The sequence below is a fragment of the Odocoileus virginianus genome, unplaced genomic scaffold (assembly GCF_023699985.2).
Source record: "Odocoileus virginianus isolate 20LAN1187 ecotype Illinois unplaced genomic scaffold, Ovbor_1.2 Unplaced_Scaffold_7, whole genome shotgun sequence".
NCBI classification, from domain to species: Eukaryota; Metazoa; Chordata; class Mammalia; order Artiodactyla; family Cervidae; genus Odocoileus; species Odocoileus virginianus.
The window spans coordinates 4,134,026-4,153,263 of record NW_027224269.1 but is presented as its reverse complement, the minus strand read 5'-3'; the positions used below and the strand labels follow the sequence as shown (position 1 = coordinate 4,153,263).

At 39.1% G+C, this 19,238-nt stretch overlaps 1 protein-coding gene across 1 annotated transcript; it reads right to left on the bottom strand.

The window, feature by feature from the left end:
- Positions 1-7,472: 7,472 nt before the first annotated feature.
- On the bottom strand, positions 7,473-8,260 carry LOC110151238 (spermatid nuclear transition protein 3-like). Its single transcript, XM_070462646.1, has 2 exons — positions 8,069-8,260; positions 7,473-7,887 (listed from the first exon to the last, which is right to left on the bottom strand). Exons 1-2 carry the CDS (start codon positions 8,183-8,185, stop codon positions 7,672-7,674), a joined length of 333 nt encoding a protein of 110 aa, XP_070318747.1. The 5' UTR covers positions 8,186-8,260; the 3' UTR covers positions 7,473-7,671.
- Between the last annotated feature and the right edge of the window lie 10,978 nt (positions 8,261-19,238).

Genomic DNA, 19,238 nt, shown 5'->3' with positions numbered 1-19,238 from the left:
GAATAAATGCCTGTGTGTGTGTGTTGTATAGAATTAATTCCTGTTTTGTGTGTTCTATATGTTAATGACTGTGTGTGTGTTTGTGTCTAGTATAGAATTAATACCTGTGTGTGTGTGTAGTATAGAATTAATACCTCTGTGTGTGTGTGTGTGTGTGTGTGTGTAGTATAGAATTAATGCCTGTGTGTGTGTGTGTGTGTGTGTGTAGTATAGAATTAACGCCTGTGTGTGTGTGTGTGTGTGTGTAGAATTAACGCCTGTGTGTGTGTGTAGTATAGAATTAATGCCTCTGTGTGTGTGTGTGTGTAGTATAGAATTAATACCTGTGTGTGTGTAGTATAGAATTAATGCCTGTGTGTGTGTATAGAATTAATACCTGTGTGTGTGTAGTATAGAAATAATGCCTGTGTGTGTGTGTGTATAGAATTAATGCCTGTGTGTGTGTGTGTGTGTAGTATAGAATTAATGCCTGTGTGTGTGTGTGTGTGTGTAGTATAGAATTAATGCCTGTGTGTGTGTGTGTGTGTGTGTAGTATAGAATTAATGCCTGTGTGTGTGTGTGTGTAGTATAGAATTAATACCTGTGTGTGTGTGTGTGTAGTATAGAATTAATGCCTGTGTGTGTGTGTAGTATAGAATTAATAATGTGTGTGTGTGTGTATAGAATTAATGCCTGTGTGTGTGTGTGTGTGTGTGTAGTATAGAATAAATGCCTGTGTGTGTGTGTGTGTGTGTATAGAATTAATTCCTGTGTGTGTGTTGTATATGATTAACGCCTGTGTGTGTGTTGTGTGTAGTATAGAATTAATACCTGTGTGTGTGTGTGTGTGTAGTATAGAATTAACGCCTGTGTGTGTGTGTGTGTGTGTAGTATAGAATTAATGCCTGTGTGTGTGTGTGTAGTATAGAATTAATGCCTGTGTGTGTGTGTGTGTAGTATAGAATTAATGCCTGTGTGTGTGTGTGTGTAGTATAGAATTAACGCCTGTGTGTGTGTGTGTGTGTAGTATAGAAATAATACCTGTGTGTGTGTGTGTGTGGTAAAGAATTAATGCCTGCGTATTTGTGTGTTCGTATAGTATAGAATTAATGCCTGTGTGTGTGTGTGTGTAGTATAGAATTAATACCTGTGTGTGTGTGTAGTATAGAATTAACGCCTGTGTGTGTGTGTGTAGTATAGAATTAACGCCTGTGTGTGTGTGTGTGTGTGTGTAGTATAGAATTAATGCCTGTGTGTGTGTGTGTGTGTGTAGTATAGAATTAATGCCTGTGTGTGTGTGTGTGTGTGTGTGTGTGTGTAGTATAGAATTAATGCCTGTGTGTGTGTGTGTGTGTGTGTAGTATAGAATTAATGCCCGTGGCTATCTTGGGCAATAAAGACTAGGGAGAGGAAAAGGCCAGGGCAAAAGCCCCCAAAAGGCATTGTCTATGTCCTTCCAATAAAACACGGAGGCTGGTGCAAGTGGGACCAGGTGAGTGAGGATGAGACTAAAAAGTGATGAGCTGCTGATGGGAGAGTACAGGGCAGGAAAAGGAGGAATGTAATGGTAAACTTATCTTTCCATTTACATGATGAATTGATTCACTGGACACAAACCACACTGGGCTCTGGTGGTAAAAGGGAAAGGCATTTGTCATAGTCTGATGGCAAGGAGGTGGGAGAGGAGTACTTTTCAGTAAAGACACGCGAGATGAATCCTAAGCCACCTAAAGTAGATAGATCAACAAGTGGAAAGCTGTGAAAGTGTTTCCCAGACAGTGAAGGAGAACGTGCCAAGGCACTGAGACCCAAGAAACCTGGCTATACATGCCTTGCATGTGACTGGAATCTAAGGTATGATGGGGAACTTGTGAAGAAACATGGCTTTGGAGGAAGAGGGAGGAACTTGAAGGGACACCTGGGCATATGTTAAGTGAATGTCTGGGTTACCCTGCTTCGAAAGAGCATTATTAATATTTTCTAATTGTAAATATACACTCGAGGCAAAGCAGTATGGAAATTGCAAAACGGAGTACAAAAATGAAATTAGAGGACACCCATAAGTGTGTCAATAGACATATATGCTGTTCATATTCTGTCTTTTTTGCTCTACCTAAACGTTTATAACATATATATTATATGTGTTATATACTGTGAAATATATACATATAATACACATATTTTTGGTTGAGCCTATGTACATCAGTGATTTTTTTTTAATTTATACAAATTGAATCAATCTTTATGCTATATTGTAACCTTCCTTTTCTAAAGCATATGCTGGGAGAATGTTTCCACCTCAACAAACATGTAACTACCAGTATTTCTGAGGATTACGGTGGTGTTCAAATGCTTGCTTATCCCATACTCCATGCAAGTGCTATGAAGACAGGAACCATGTGCATCTTGCTCACTGGTTGCTTCCATATCTCTTCTATTGTAAGGAAGGCTGTAATAAACTTTGTGGTACATGTATCTTTTCAAATTAGTGTTCATTTTCTTCTGATGTATAGCTAGGCGTGGAATAGCTGGGCCACATGGGAGATCTATTTTTAGTGTTTTTAAGAAACTTCCACATTGTTTTCCACGGTGAGTGCACAGATTTACATTCCCACCAATTATGTACAAGGGCTTCCTTTTAGTCCATATCCTTGCCACCATATGTTATTTTCAGATTTTTGGCTTGATGATAGCCATTCTGACAGCTGTGAGGTGATACCTCTCAGTGATTTTCATTTCTCTTTCTCTAATTATTAGTGATGTTCAGCATTTTTCCATGTGCCTATTAACTCATACTGGAAGTAGTCATTCTGATCTGGTTCTTTAAGTTAAGTTGAAAAACTTTCAAGTTCTTACAATCATCAAAAACATGTTCCTTATTCTTGTTGAATAGTATTCTCTCGGATGGATGCACCATTTGTATATTGGTTTATCATTTGAATAACTTTTGAGTTATTGCCAGTTTGGGGCTATTATTAATAGAGCCACAGTAAACATTGGCATAAGCATTTTATGTGAAGAGAAATTCATGTTTTACGCGGGAGTTATTTTCGGAATGGGATTACACAGTTTTCCAGTGTGCAGATATTTATGAGCAATGAAAAACATTTCCCAAAGTGTCTTTATCATTTTGCATTCTGATGAGTCATTGAGGAGAGTTTAAGCTTCTCTCTTTTCCTGAGAGTTGTTTATGTTCTCAGTTATTTTATTTCTTTTATCCAAGATACAATTTGCATACTTAATATGCATTCAGTACTAATTACTAATTATTTTAGTTAATTTTTGGTGTGTATGAGTCACCTGTACAACGTATGTCCTATCTTATGTCAACCAATTGCTATTCAAATATTTTCCCAGATTTAATTGGATTATTTCTTCTCTTATTAGTGAGTTTCAGAGCTCTTATGTATTATGGTTATAATCTATTTTGTATGAATATTGATGTGTATGTGTGTGTGTTTGTGTGTATGTAAAATATATGTGTATTTGCATAACCAGCTCAAGAGAGAAAACTATTCTGTAACCTTAAAGGAATTCCCTAATACCACAGTGTTATATTCTTTGTCCATAATCCCTTATGACTACTGATTTCTTTTCCATGTCTCTAATTTTGTCATTTTGAGAATAATATGTACGTGGAATCATAAAGTACATGTCGTTTTAAGATTGGCCTCTGGTTTACTTTGGCATGCACTTGAGATTCATCCAAGTTGTTATGTGTATTAATATTTTCTTCCATTTGTTTGTGAGAAATGTTACCGGTATGGTTAACTGTGTTACTGGTATGGTGGTGTGGTTATGTAACTATGGTTAAACCACAGTTGAACCATTCACTCATTGAAGGAACTCTAGCCTGTCTACATTTTTAGCTATTACAAGCAAAGTTTCAATGAAAATTCATGTCAAAGCTTTTATGTTCATTTCTCTAAAATAAATATGCAGGAATAGAATTTCTGGGTCAAATTATACTTGCATGTGTATAGCATGTTGTATAATAAAGTGTCAAATTGTTTTTCAGGAGAGCTGTACCATTTTATACTCTCACAAGAAATGTATGAATAATCCAGTTTCTCTGCATCCTTGCCACCTTATTGTGTGGTCATGTTTTAACAATGTGTAGCCACTTTGACAGATAGAGAGCAGTTAGAACTCTTTATAGTTTCATTGTGCATTTCCGTCATAGCCAATATGCTCAGCATCTTTGCCTGTGCTTCTTTGCCATTGCTGTGACTTCGTTGGCCAAGTTTTTGTTCAAGTCTTTCAATGATCTTGATCATTTTCTATTGAGTGTCTCTTTTCACCTGATGACTTTTAGATTTTTCAAAAAGTGTTTTTCATTCCCAATTAGTTTCCATGCAATTATATTTGTTGGAGTTTTGCACATGTCAAATTATTAATATTTTATGTTTATGCATTCAGACACAATGGATTTAGCCTAAATTTGAGGAACATTAGTTTCTGCATGGCTTTCTTCTAGAACTATAGGATATTTTTACTTTCTCTATGTACGTTTGGTTTTCCATATATATGCCAATATATACATTTATAAGTTTCTCTGTGTAAGTCAGGATAGTATACACAGGCCACATCCTATATATAGGATACATCTATAGAAAATATTCTACTTGTTTTGCTCTTTGAGAAGGACCCTAGCTCTGAAAAATAATGTTAATAAAGAAATGCAGGGAAGTCGAGTATTGATTTATGGAATAGACAGGGTTTCTTGGTAAGACAGCCATTCAAAAGTCTATCAAGTACTGGTATGGTTGTACAGCTGAATGTAAGCATTTTATTAATCTAAAGCATTTTTACAAAATTAATATTTAGGTATGGAGCTGCTATAAATAGGAAAGTATTATCACATGTTAAATCCCTACATTAAGAGCTTTGGAGAAATGTTCAATCAGAAAATCATGGAATATACTGACGATATTGGTGTAATTGCAGGTTGGAGCCGACATTCACAATACTCTATAGAACTGCAGTGTTTAAAGGGTTGGGGATGAGATTATGGAAAGGCTCCATATCATTCTTGCTATTGATCTACATAGAAAAATAAATTTTTCATCAGTATTTGTATCAGTATAATTATAAATAAATTGAAGGCTGCAGAAAAAAAAGTTCATGTCTACATTATATATCACAAACTAGAAATCTGTCTTCCATTTGAGCCATGCTAGCTCGTCGGAAATGAATAGTCTTTTAATGACAAATAGAATTGAGGACCAGTAAGAAGGGAAAATATTTCATCCTTTGACTTGCTCCATCATGACTGAGGACAAATTCTGAAAGTTCTATAGAGATCAGAGAAGGAGAACAAATAATTACATAATTTGCATGGAAATTCAAAAAACTTTGGATAGCCAAAGCTATGTTGTGAAAGAAGCATGGAATTGGAGGAACCAAGCTGCCTGACTTCAGGCGATACTACAAAGTTACAGTCATCAAGACAATATAGAACCGGCAGAAAGACAGAAATACAGGTCAATGGAACAAAATGGAAAGCCCAGAGATAAATCCACCCACCTATGGACACCTTGTCTTTGACAAAGGAGGCAAGAGTATACAATGGAGAAAAGACAATCTCTTTAACAAGTGGTACTGGGAAAACTGGTCAGCTACTTGGAAAGAATGAGACTAGAACACTTTCTCACCCCATGTACAAGAATAAACTCAAAACGCATTAAAGATCTAAATGTAAGACCAGAAACTATAAAACTCCTAGAGGAAAACATAGGCAAAACACTCTTTGACATAAATCGCAGCAGGGTCCTCTAGGACCCACCTCCCAGAGGAATGGAAATAAAAGCAAAAAATGAATGAATAGGACCTAATCTAACTTAAAAGCTTTTGCACAACAAAGAAAGTATAAGCAAGATGAAAAGACAGGCTTCAGAATGGGAGAAAATCATAGCAAATGAAGCAATGGACAATGAATTAATCTCAAAAATATGCAAGCAGCACCTGCAGCTCAATGCCAGAAAAATAAATGATCCATTCAAAAAACGGGCCAAAGAACTAAACAGACAGTTCTCCAAAGAAGACATACAGATGGCTAACAAACACATGAAAAGATGCTCAACATCACTCATTATCAGAGAAATGCAAATCAAATCCACGTTGAGGGACTATCTTACGTTGGTCAGAACAGCTCCTATCAAAAAGTCTACAAAGAATAAATGCTGGAGAGGAAGAGTGTGGGGATTCCTCAGAAAGTGGAAATGGAACTTCCCTACCACCCAGGATTCCCACTGCTGGGCATACACATTAAGGAAACCAGGATTGAAAGAGACGCGTGTACCCCAATATTCATCACAGTACTGTTTATACTAGCCAGGACATGGAAGCAACCTAGATGTCCATGGGCAGACGAATGGATAAGCAGCCATGCTGCATATGCACAGTGGAATATTACTCAGCTATTAAAAAGAATGCATTTGCATCAGTTCTAATGAGGTGGATGAAGCTGGAGCCTATTTTAGACTGAAGGAAGTGAGAAAGAAAAACACCAATCCAGTATATTAATGCATAAAAATGGAGTTTAGAAAAATGGTAACAATGACCCTATATGTGAGACAGCAAGAGAGACACAAAGGTAAAAACAGACTCTTGGACTCTGTGAGAGAAGGCGAGAGTGGGATGATTTGAGCAAATAGCATTGAAACACGTATGTGAAACAGATTACCACTAGAGATTGGATGCATGAGGCAGGGTGCTCTGGGCTTTTGCGGTGGGAAGATCCTGAGGGATGGGATGGGGAGGGAGGTGGGAAGGGGGTTCAGGATGGGGAACACATGTACATCCATGGCTAACTCATGACAATACATGGCAAAACCACTATAATATTGTAAAGTATTTAGCCTCCAAATGAAATAAATCAATTAAAATGAAAGAACTTAAAAAGAAGAAAAACAGGCAGCACACCCAGGGGTCTTTCACTCATAGGTTTTAAATCACATTCAGTGACTGACTTTGAATCATCAGTGGGGTCACCCAGGCATTAGAGTGCCAGAAAATGTGAATTAGGCAGCTGCAGTCCAGATCAAAGATAACATATCCTTGAGTTACAATTGGAACTCAACTCTTTGGATGCTGATGGTGAAACTCTGTGTTCTGGTTGCTTCTAAAAAGTTTTCTGAAGACACACAGGATTCTCATCATCAGAACCTCTGCCTTATATATCTCCATATTTGTTTAACTTCTCCTTGAAATTTTTAAAACATTTCAAACTGAAAGTTAACACCAAATTTAATATTGCATTCTCTTTCTTTTAAACCATGATAAACTTGTAGAAGTTGGACTAACAAAAGACTTAATTTATCCATCATCAGTGCAGACTCCTAACCCCCTCCACTCCTCTACTCTCTGGCTAACTGGGGACCCGAGGGTCTGTTCCCCATCCTCTCAGGACCACATATCCCTCCCGTTTCCAGTGCCCACCTCTTCTCTTCTTTCCCTCCCTTCCATCAGAAAATGCACACACACACAAATATCATCTTTTCACCATTTGAGGTTTCTTTTATTTGCAGCCATCGGCTTACTATGTTAGTGTGAGAGTCTTTTCTCGGTTGGCCATTGCTAACAAAGCAGACCCCTGGAGACACAATTCTAAACTGTCTGACCTTTGCTATTCATTAACTGGCTGCCAACGTTGTACTTCCCCAGGGTCTCTTGTTTTGGGGCGGCTGAGCTTATTTTCTCTTTGGATTCTGCCCCCTTCCATGACTTTGCCTCATATTTTGGTACCTTTTTCGGCTTCGATTTGATTTCTTACGTCCACAGCCAGAGAAGAAACGGTTTGAATTTCTTGTTTTCTTTGGCTTCGTCGATTGAGTGGCATACGATCGGATTTTCTTTCTGAAGCTACCTTGTAGAGGTCTTCTGACCCTCATGTTCATATTTCGTGCCTGGAAGACAAGACAAGGGTATCAGTTTGGAGGAAAGGACATAAAAACTGAGGTGGAAGGGAGATTTCATGAGAAAGAAATGTGAGCTAATGGGGACTTTTGTGCCAGGCATGGGCAGGGTAGAGGTCTTGGGCAGCAAAGTCAATGCAGAACATGGGAAGCTGAGTTGGAGTCATCTTACCTTCACACCACGTCTGCCCCTCCTTTGACAAAGGGTCTTCTTCGTTCCATTCTTCCTTGAAGCAAACCGCATTGCAACTCTTCTTGACGGCCGTGGCTTCCTGGTTGCCTTAGTCATGATGGTGCCAAGAAGTGGCCTAACCCAGACTTTCAGCCTCTGACCTCCCTATTTATACCCTTTGAGGACAATGAACAGCCACACCCTTCAATCTGATTGGTTCGTTAGGCACTGCCCCAGCCAATAGTAGCTTGCGGGGCTTAGACATCACAATGCACCACTGTGTCCATCAACATGGGCTAGTGGATGCTGAGGGAGACCGTGATATAACTTTCCCACTGCTGACATGTCTGTGTGCCTGATTCTGGGGAGTGGTGATTCAGGGGCATGGTGCTTCTCCTCATGACCTTCAAACTTCCTTTGCGTTCCCTTTATCCTTTGACTTATATGTGCCACTTCAACCCTCATGCCTCTTTCATCCCTCTAGGAACATCTGCCAAACCTTTTCTGTCCCACTTCATCCCTTCAGAGTCCTCTAAGCACTTCATCTCTAGATCACCTTCTGCCTGTTGGGGATTCCTGAGGGGCTTAAGGAACTTAAGAGAAAGCACTTAAAGTGGACAAAGGTAATGAAGAGCAGCTTGGATGTTTTATCTACTGTGATGAGCTTCAGCGACCCCCAGACTTGGTGAATCCTCAGTCTGTTGCCCAAAGTTCAATACACAGTCTCCATAAGATTACACATCAGAGCAAAGACAGTTTTCAATGTCTCCTCCACTAAATTTTTTGGGGACACTTCAACTCTCATATTGAGTAGGGAAACTCAACTTGCCCCATCTAGCAGAACAAAATTCCTGAGTTTTGCTTTTTACAAAAGGAAGGTGCTCAAAGTCAAGAATCAGTTCACCACTGCACCACTGACTCTTGACCTAATCAATTCCCCAGTCACCCCTCCTTGACCGTTCTCAGTAGGTAGGGCCCATTGCAGTGCTGACCAATAGCTGGGCAGGGCAAGTACCTGTAGGTAGCTCATTGATAGTTGGTTGCTTGTGGGTGGGGCCAGTGAGGCACTGACCAATGGCTGAGCAAGTCCTGTTGCCTAGTAACAGGAGGCAGAGTCATAAGGCACAGCAATGGCTACCTGCACAGGGCTCTGCCCATGGTGCTCTGTTACATAAGGACACTTTGGGTCCAGTGTGCTGGCATCGTTTTGACTGACTCCTTTCCAACCTCAGACTTTATTTCACATGCTTATTTAACTTTTGCCTATCATTCTTTCCATTATCTTCCCAGGCATTCCTGTCACCAGCGCTTACCTCTATGCCCCTCCAACAGCTGCCACTTGATCACATGTTCAGCATATAGTGTACATAGTTCAAAACCAACAAGAACGTGCGGGCCAGCCCACGATGAAAACTACTTTGAGAAACCTTAACTTCACAGTGATTCTTTTTCTATTTCCAGTGTAACAGAGCAGGATGAGCACAGCCCTGATCAGGTAGCCATTGGTGTGCTCCACTTCCACCCACCCTGTTCCTAGGCAACAGGTGTTGCTCCACCATTGCTTGGTGCCGCAGAGGGCCCCGTCCACAAGCAAACAATTGTAAATGAGTGACTGTTAGCTGTCCTGCTTAGCTATTGGGCAGCACTGCAGTGGGCAATGCCCGCAGGTTACTGTCAGTGAGGGACCTTTGGGGAAGCAACTAAGTCAAGGGTGGTGTGGTGGCACTCAGGGGGAGACTGAGGCAAGAGGCAGAGTCAGGCCTTCTTCCGGAGGCCCTGGAGCTCATGCAGACTTGGGCCAGTGGGTGAGCTGGAGGGTCCAGGGAATAGCCTGGGGAATACATGCTGTAGCGCTCTTTGGTTCCTCTTTGCTGTCTGCCTTAAGGGTGGTGTCGCCTGCATATCTGAGGTGATTGATAGTTCTCCCGGCAATCTTCCAGCTTGTGCTTCATCCAGTCTTGCATTTCTCATGATGTACTCTGCATATAAGTTAAATAAGCAGGAAGACAACATACAGCCTTAACATACCCCTTTCCCAATTTGGAACCAGTCTGATGTTTCATGTCCGGTTCTAACTCATGCTGCTTTCCCTGCATTCAGAGTTCTCAGGAGGCAGGTAAGAGGGCCTGGTATTCCCATCTCTTGAAGGATTTCCCACAATTTGTTCTGATCCACACAAGACAATGCTTGAGCCTAGTCAGTGAAGTAGATGCTTTTCTGGAATTGTCTTGCTTTTTCTATGATCCAACAGATGCTGTCCATTTGATCTCTTGTTCCTCTGCCTTTTCTTAGTCAAGCTTGAACATCTGGAAATTCTTGGCTCATGTATTGTTGAAGCCTAGCTTGAAGAATGCTCAGCATATTTTAGGTAGTGTGTGAGATGACCCTATCCCCATAGTCATTTCAAATCAAGCTCCTTCTTGCATTAGTCTGGATTTGTTTTCTTTAATTGCAAAAATGGACATAAATTCTTTGGTGTTATGCTTATTTCCCACTTCACAGGTATTCATTCACTCCCTGTGATATTTCAGGCATCGTTGTGAGTGCAAGGCGCACATCAGGAGCCAATACCCAGGACCCTGGTTTCATGGGGCTTACATTCTGGTCAGTGAGGATGGAAGGTTCATACTAACCACAAATAGTCAATTATACAGTATAGCGAGAACCTTATGAGTTATGAGAAACGGGGAGTCTTTCCTTCCCAGAGGATGATGATGGAAGGCCTTACGAATGCAGGACATTTGAGCAAAGACTTAATTAAAGAAAAGAGGGAGTGACTTTGTGGCTATCTTGGGCAATAAAGACTGGGGAGAGGAAAAGGCCAGGGCAAAAGCCCCCAAAAGGCATTGTCTATGTCCTTCCAATAAAACAAGGAGGCTGGGGCAAGTGGGACCAGGTGAGTGAGGATGAGACTAAAAAGTGATGAGCTGCTGATGAGAGAGAACAGGGCAGGAAAAGGAGGAATGTAATGGTAAACTTATCTTTCCATTTACATGATGAATTGATTCACCGGACACAAACCACACTGGGCTCTGGTGGTAAAAGGGAGAGGCATTTGTCATCGTCTGATGGCAAGGAGGTGGGAGAGGAGTACTTTTCAGTAAAGACACCCGAGATGAATCCTGAGCCACCTAAAGTAGATAGATCAACAAGTGGAAAGCTGTGAAAGTGTTTCCTAGACAGTGAGGGAGAACGTGCCAAGGCACCGAGACCCAAGAAACCTGGCTATACATGCCTTGCATATGACTGGAATCAAAGGTATGATGGGGAACTTGTGAAGAAACATGGCTTTGGAGGAAGAGGGAGGAACTTGAAGGGACACCTGGGCATATGTTAAGTTAATGTCTGGGTTACCCTGCTTCGAAAGAGCATTATTAATATTTTCTAATTGTAAATATACACTCGAGGCAAAGCAGTATGGAAATTGCAAAACGGAGTACAAAAATGAAATTAGAGGACACCCATAAGTGTGTCAATAGACATATATGCTGTACATATTCTGCCTTTGTTGTTCTACCTAAACGTTTATAACTGATATATTATATGTGTTATATACTGTGAAATATATACATATAATACACATATTTTTGGTTGAGCCTATGTACATCAGTGTTTTTTTTTAAATTTATGCAAATTGAATCAATCTTTATGCTATATTGTAACCTTCCTTTTCTATACCATATGCTGGGAGAATGTTTCCACCTCCACAAACATGTAACTACCAGTATTTCTGAAGATTACTGTGGTGTTCAAATGCTTGCTTATCCCATACTCCATGCAAGTGCTATGAAGACAGGAACCATGTGCACCTGGCTCACTGGTTGCTTCCATATCTCTTCTATTGTAAGGAAGGCTGTAATAAACTTTGTGGTACATGTATCTTTTCAAATTAGTGTTCATTTTCTTCTGATGTATAGCTAGGCGTGGAATAGCTGGGCCACATGGGAGATCTATTTTTAGTGTTTTTAAGAAACTTCCACATTGTTTTCCACGGTGAGTGCACAAATTTACATTCCCACCAATTATGTACAAGGGCTTCCTTTAGTCCATATCCTTGCCAACATATGCTATTTTCAGATTTTTGGCTTGATGATAGACATTCTGACAGCTGTGAGGTGATATCTCCCAGTGATTTTCATTTCTCTTTCTCTAATTATTAGTGATGTTCAGCATTTTTCCATGTGCCTATTAACTCATACTGGAAGTAGTCATTCTGATCTGGTTCTTTAAGTTAAGTTGAAAAACTTTCAAGTTCTTACAATCATCAAAAACATGTTCCTTATTCTTGTTGAATAGTATTCTCTCGGATGGATGCACCATTTGTATATTGGTTTATCATTTGAATAACATTTGAGTTATTGCCAGTTTGGGGCTATTATTAATAGAGCCACAGTAAACATTGGCATAAGCGTTTTATGTGAAGAGAAATTCATGTTTTACGCGGGAGTTATTTTCGGAATGGGATTACACAGTTTTCCAGTGTGCAGATATTTATGAGCAATGAAAAACATTTCCCAAAGTGTCTTTATCATTTTGCATTCTGATGAGTCATTGAGGAGAGTTTAAGCTTCTCTCTTTTCCTGAGAGTTGTTTATGTTCTCAGTTATTTTATTTCTTTTATCCAAGATACAATTTGCATACTTAATATGCATTCAGTACTAATTACTAATTATTTTAGTTAATTTTTTGGTGTGTATGAGTCACCTGTACAACGTATGTCCTATCTTATGTCAACCAATTGCTATTCAAATATTTTCCCAGATTTAATTGGATTATTTCTTCTCTTATTAGTGAGTTTCAGAGCTCTTATGTATTATGGTTATAATCTATTTTGTATGAATATTGATGTGTATGTGTGTGTGTTTGTGTGTATGTAAAATATATGTGTATTTGCATAACCAGCTCAAGAGAGAAAACTATTCTGTAACCTTAAAGGAATTCCCTAATACCACAGTGTTATATTCTTTGTCCATAATCCCTTATGACTACTGATTTCTTTTCCATGTCTCTAATTTTGTCATTTTGAGAATAATATGTACGTGGAATCATAAAGTACATGTCGTTTTAAGATTGGCCTCTGTTTTACTTTGGCATGCACTTGAGATTCATCCAAGTTGTTATGTGTATTAATATTTTCTTCCATTTGTTGATGAGAAATGTTACCGGTATGGTTAACTGTGTTACTGGTATGGTGGTATGGTTATGTAACTATGGTTAAACCACAGTTGAACCATTCACTCATTGAAGGACCTCTAGCCTGTCTACATTTTTAGCTATTACAAGCAAAGTTTCAATGAAAATTCATGTCAAAGCTTTTATGTTCATTTCTCTAAAATAAATATGCAGGAATAGAATTTCTGGGTCAAATTATACTTGCATGTGTATAGCATGTTGTATAATAAAGTGTCAAATTGTTTTTCAGGAGAGCTGTACCATTTTATACTCTCACAAGAAATGTATGAATAATCCAGTTTCTCTGCATCCTTGCCACCTTATTGTGTGGTCATGTTTTAACAATGTGTAGCCACTTTGACAGATAGAGAGCAGTTAGAACTCTTTATAGTTTCATTGTGCATTTCCGTCATAGCCAATATGCTCAGCATCTTTGCCTGTGCTTCTTTGCCATTGCTGTGACTTCGTTGGCCAAGTTTTTGTTCAAGTCTTTCAATGATCTTGATCATTTTCTATTGAGTGTCTCTTTTCACCTGATGACTTTTAGATTTTTCAAAAAGTGTTTTTCATTCCCAATTAGTTTCCATGCAATTATATTTGTTGGAGTTTTGCACATGTCAAATTATTAATATTTTATGTTTATGCATTCAGACACAATGGATTTAGCCTAAATTTGAGGAACATTAGTTTCTGCATGGCTTTCTTCTAGAACTATAGGATATTTTTACTTTCTCTATGTACGTTTGGTTTTCCATATATATGCCAATATATACATTTATAAGTTTCTCTGTGTAAGTCAGGATAGTATACACAGGCCACATCCTATATATAGGATACATCTATAGAAAATATTCTACTTGTTTTGCTCTTTGAGAAGGACCCTAGCTCTGAAAAATAATGTTAATAAAGAAATGCAGGGAAGTCGAGTATTGATTTATGGAATAGACAGGGTTTCTTGGTAAGACAGCCATTCAAAAGTCTATCAAGTACTGGTATGGTTGTACAGCTGAATGTAAGCATTTTATTAATCTAAAGCTTTTTTACAAAATTAATATTTAGGTATGGAGCTGCTATAAATAGGAAAGTATTATCACATATTAAATCCCTACATTAAGAGCTTTGGAGAAATGTTCAATCAGAAAATCATGGAATATACTGACGATATTGGTGTAATTGCAGGTTGGAGCCGACATTCACAATACTCTATAGAACTGCAGTGTTTAAAGGGTTGGGGATGAGATTATGGAAAGGCTCCATATCATTCTTGCTATTGATCTACATAGAAAAATAAATTTTTCATCAGTATTTGTATCAGTATAATTATAAATAAATTGAAGGCTGCAGAAAAAAAAGTTCATGTCTACATTATATATCACAAACTAGAAATCTGTCTTCCATTTGAGCCATGCTAGCTCGTCGGAAATGAATAGTCTTTTAATGACAAATAGAATTGAGGACCAGTAAGAAGGGAAAATATTTCATCCTTTGACTTGCTCCATCATGACTGAGGACAAATTCTGAAAGTTCTATAGAGATCAGAGAAGGAGAACAAATAATTACATAATTTGCATGGAAATTCAAAAAACTTTGGATAGCCAAAGCTATGTTGTGAAAGAAGCATGGAATTGGAGGAACCAAGCTGCCTGACTTCAGGCGATACTACAAAGTTACAGTCATCAAGACAATATAGAACCGGCAGAAAGACAGAAATACAGGTCAATGGAACAAAATGGAAAGCCCAGAGATAAATCCACCCACCTATGGACACCTTGTCTTTGACAAAGGAGGCAAGAGTATACAATGGAGAAAAGACAATCTCTTTAACAAGTGGTACTGGGAAAACTGGTCAGCTACTTGGAAAGAATGAGACTAGAACACTTTCTCACCCCATGTACAAGAATAAACTCAAAACGCATTAAAGATCTAAATGTAAGACCAGAAACTATAAAACTCCTAGAGGAAAACATAGGCAAAACACTCTTTGACATAAATCGCAGCAGGGTCCTCTAGGACCCACCTCCCAGAGGAATGGAAATAAAAGCAAAAAATGAATGAATAGGACCTAATCTAACTTAAAAGCTTTTGCACAACAAAGAAAGTATAAGCAAGATGAAAAGACAGGCTTCAGAATGGGAGAAAATCATAGCAAATGAAGCAATGGACAATGAATTAATCTCAAAAATATGCAAGCAGCACCTGCAGCTCAATGCCAGAAAAATAAATGATCCATTCAAAAAACGGGCCAAAGAACTAAACAGACAGTTCTCCAAAGAAGACATACAGATGGCTAACAAACACATGAAAAGATGCTCAACATCACTCATTATCAGAGAAATGCAAATCAAATCCACGATGAGGGACTATCTTACGTTGGTCAGAACAGCTCCGATCAAAAAATCTACAAAGAATAAATGCTGGAGAGGAACAGTGTGGAGATTCCTCAGAAAGTGGAAATGGAACTTCCCTACCACCCAGGAATCCCACTGCTGGGCATACACACTAAGGAAACCAGGATTTTGAAAGAGACGCGTGTACCCCAATATTCATCACAGTACTGTTTATACTAGCCAGGACATGGAAGCAACCTAGATGTCCATGGGCAGACGAATGGATAAGCAGCCATGCTGCATATGCACAGTGGAATATTACTCAGCTATTAAAAAGAATGCATTTGCATCAGTTCTAATGAGGTGGATGAAGCTGGAGCCTATTTTAGACTGAAGGAAGTGAGAAAGAAAAACACCAATCCAGTATATTAATGCATAAAAATGGAGTTTAGAAAAATGGTAACAATGACCCTATATGTGAGACAGCAAGAGAGACACAAAGGTAAAAACAGACTCTTGGACTCTGTGAGAGAAGGCGAGAGTGGGATGATTTGAGCAAATAGCATTGAAACACGTATGTGAAACAGATTACCACTAGAGATTGGATGCATGAGGCAGGGTGCTCTGGGCTTTTGCGGTGGGAAGATCCTGAGGGATGGGATGGGGAGGGAGGTGGGAAGGGGGTTCAGGATGGGGTACACATGTACATCCATGGCTAACTCATGACAATACATGGCAAAACCACTATAATATTGTAAAGTAATTAGCCTCTGATCAAAACAAATCAATTAAAGTAAAAGAACTGAAAAAAATACAAAAGGACAGCACACCCAGGGATCTTTCACCCTTATTGATTTTAAAGCACATTTAGCAACTGACTTTTAATCATCAATGGGGTCTCCCAGGAGTTAGAGTGCCAGCAAGATTGAATTAGGCAGCTGCAGTCCAGGTCAAAGATAACATATCATTGAGTTAATATTTGAACTCAACTCTTTGGATGCTAAAGGTGAACCTCTGTGTTTAGTTGCTTCTAAAATATTTTCTGAAGACACACAGGATTCTTGTCGTCAGAGTCTCTGCCTTATGTATCTCCATATTTGATTAATTTCTCCTTGAACCTTTTACAACATTTCAAAATGAAAGTTAACACCAAATTAATTATTTCACACAGTTTATTTAAAACCATGATAAACTTGTAGAATTTGGACTCTCAAGAGACTTTATTGGGGAGGAATGTTTTACAACTGTAGTTATTTAGAAATCTTAGGATATGGTGATAATTACAAGAGTGAACGTGAAGATGTGGAACAGATGTGCACCCATTGTTGATTCATGTGACTGTAGGGCAATAACCACTACAGTATTGAAAGTAATTAGCTTCAATTAAAATAAAATTAATAAATTTAAAAAAATTAACTGGGTTGTCTGTTTTTTCATTATTGAGTTTTAAGAGTTTTGTGTGTTTTGGATAACAACCTTTATCAAATAGGTTTTTCTTTTGAGAATATTTTCTCCCAGTCTGTGATTTATCATTTTATTTTGTTGATAGTGTCTTTCACGGAGCAAGACTTAAAAACTTTTAATGATGTCTAGCTTTTCAAATCTTTCTTTCATGGGTCATTCCTTTGTTGTTGTATCTAAAAATCATTGCCGTATCCAAGGTTATGGAGGCTTTATCCTATATCACCTTCTAGAAGTTTTATAGTTTTATGTTTTACATTTAAGTCTGTGATCCATTTTGAGTTAAGTTTTGTGAAGCGAGTAAGGTCCATGTCTAGATTTGTTTTTTTTTTTTTTTTTGCTTGAGTTTGTCTTCTTGTTCCCTCACCATTTGGTGAAAAGATAATCTTAACTCCATCGTACTACCTTTGCTCCTTCATCAAAGAGCAACTGATTGTATTTATGTGGCTCTCTGTTTTGTTCCATTGATCTAGTCTCTTCTTTTACTGGTACTGCACTGTCTCAATACCTATTGTGGTAGGTACATATGCCTTCTCCTGTTGCCTTTGCAATCTGATGGAATCATAATTTTTCTGGGTTAGAGCCAGGTCATGAGGCTGTTCTTGGGTCCATGGGGTAGGGATGGGAGGCTTTGCAGTTGGCAGGCCTATTACCAGGAACTTAGGTGTTGATCTTATCAGATCTTTGGGGGGATGGGACTGCCTATAGGACCTTATTCAGTAGGATGCCAGTGGGACCAGGGTCAACTCCAGTATTCACAGTTAGGTCCTCAGAATATGGGCTTATTACAAATTGTTAAAGTTGGGGGTGGTCCTGTTGGGTCACTAAGTGTCTTCCTAGGCAGGCAGGACTTCTTGCAGACTGTGGCTGGGAGGGGCTTGGGACTACTTATAAGGCCCTTTGAGGATCTTCAGGAGTGCACAGGAGTGTCTACTTCCAGGACCCTGGGCAGGCAGAACTACTTCACTGCCTGTAGCTGGGAGGGCCCAGAGCCCAGTTATAGGGCTGTTTTAAAATCTCCAGTCGGATTAAGTTTGGCAGGCCTACGCCTAGGGGCTCTCACATTATGCATGAAGGGAGCTGGAGATGGGTCATGGGCCATTTCAGCGTCCACAGCCAGGACCAAGTTCTGTGGGCCTTTTCCCTGAGATGCAAATGGACATGACTCCTCACAGGTCCCTTGTTGCAGGGTGCTGGTGGCAGAACCAAGGACAAACGGGCCTGAGTCAGAGTCCACAGAGGCTGTGAAGCTGTTTCTAGTCTGTAACCGGGGCCATGGTTGACAAGTCTTCTGCCTGGGAGTGTCTGACTTCTAATAACCACTCTTATTGGTTGGACCCCATGAGGGATTTGCCGCTTTCTACCTGGATCCCAAAGTTCCAACAAAGGCACCTTTGTCCATGAATGACTGTCAAGTTATTGTTGCTGAGGAAGGATATGAGTGGGATCTCCTATTCCACCATCTCCCTGATTTTACAGGGTTATGAAGCCGTTACCACAATTTAATTCCAGGTTATTACTGCGTGTGTGTTAAGTTGTTTTAGTCATATCCATTACCATCCCCCAAAGAAACCCCATACTTCTTAGCAATTATCTCCTGTTTTCCCCCTTTACCTAGCAGTCCCTTTTGACTGCCTTATTTCATTTATAAATTTTTCAAAATTGATCTGTGTTGCAATACCAATCAGTACCTCATGCTATTTTTATTGTAGAATTATATTGCATTGTATGGATATATGACATTTTATTTGTCCATTCACCCATTGAAGGCCATTTGAGTTGTTTCCACTTTGGACTTATTATAAATAATGCTTCTGTGAGTATTTGTTGCATTTTTGTGTGAATGTATGGTTTTAATTCTCTTGGGTATATACTTAGGAAGGGAATTGCTGAATCATACAGTAGATGTGTGTTTAATGAGTGCTAAGTCGTGTTAGTTGTGTCCAGCTCTTTGCGACCCTATGGACTGTAGCCTGCCAAGCTCCTCTGTCCATGGGATTCTCCAGGCAAGAATACTGGAGTGGGTTGCCATGCCCTTTTCCAGGGGATCTTCCTGACCCAGGGATTGAACCCGTGTCTCTTATGTCTCCTGCATTGGCAAGCAGGTTATTTGAAGAAAATGACCAAGTATTTTTGGAGCCATGAATATCAGAGGCTAAATATTTTTGAAAAAAAATCAAGGATCTTTAACTATAAATTAATATTTACTT

Bases quoted from the DNA above. Each gene is read 5' to 3' on its own strand.
- LOC110151238 (XM_070462646.1), bottom strand. From the start codon at position 8,185: ATGACTAAGGCAACCAGGAAGCCACGGCCGTCAAGAAGAGTTGCAATG. The intron at 7,888-8,068 runs GTAAGATGACTC...CTTGTCTTCCAG, and splicing joins GGGGCAGACGTGGTGTGAAG to GCACGAAATATGAACATGAG.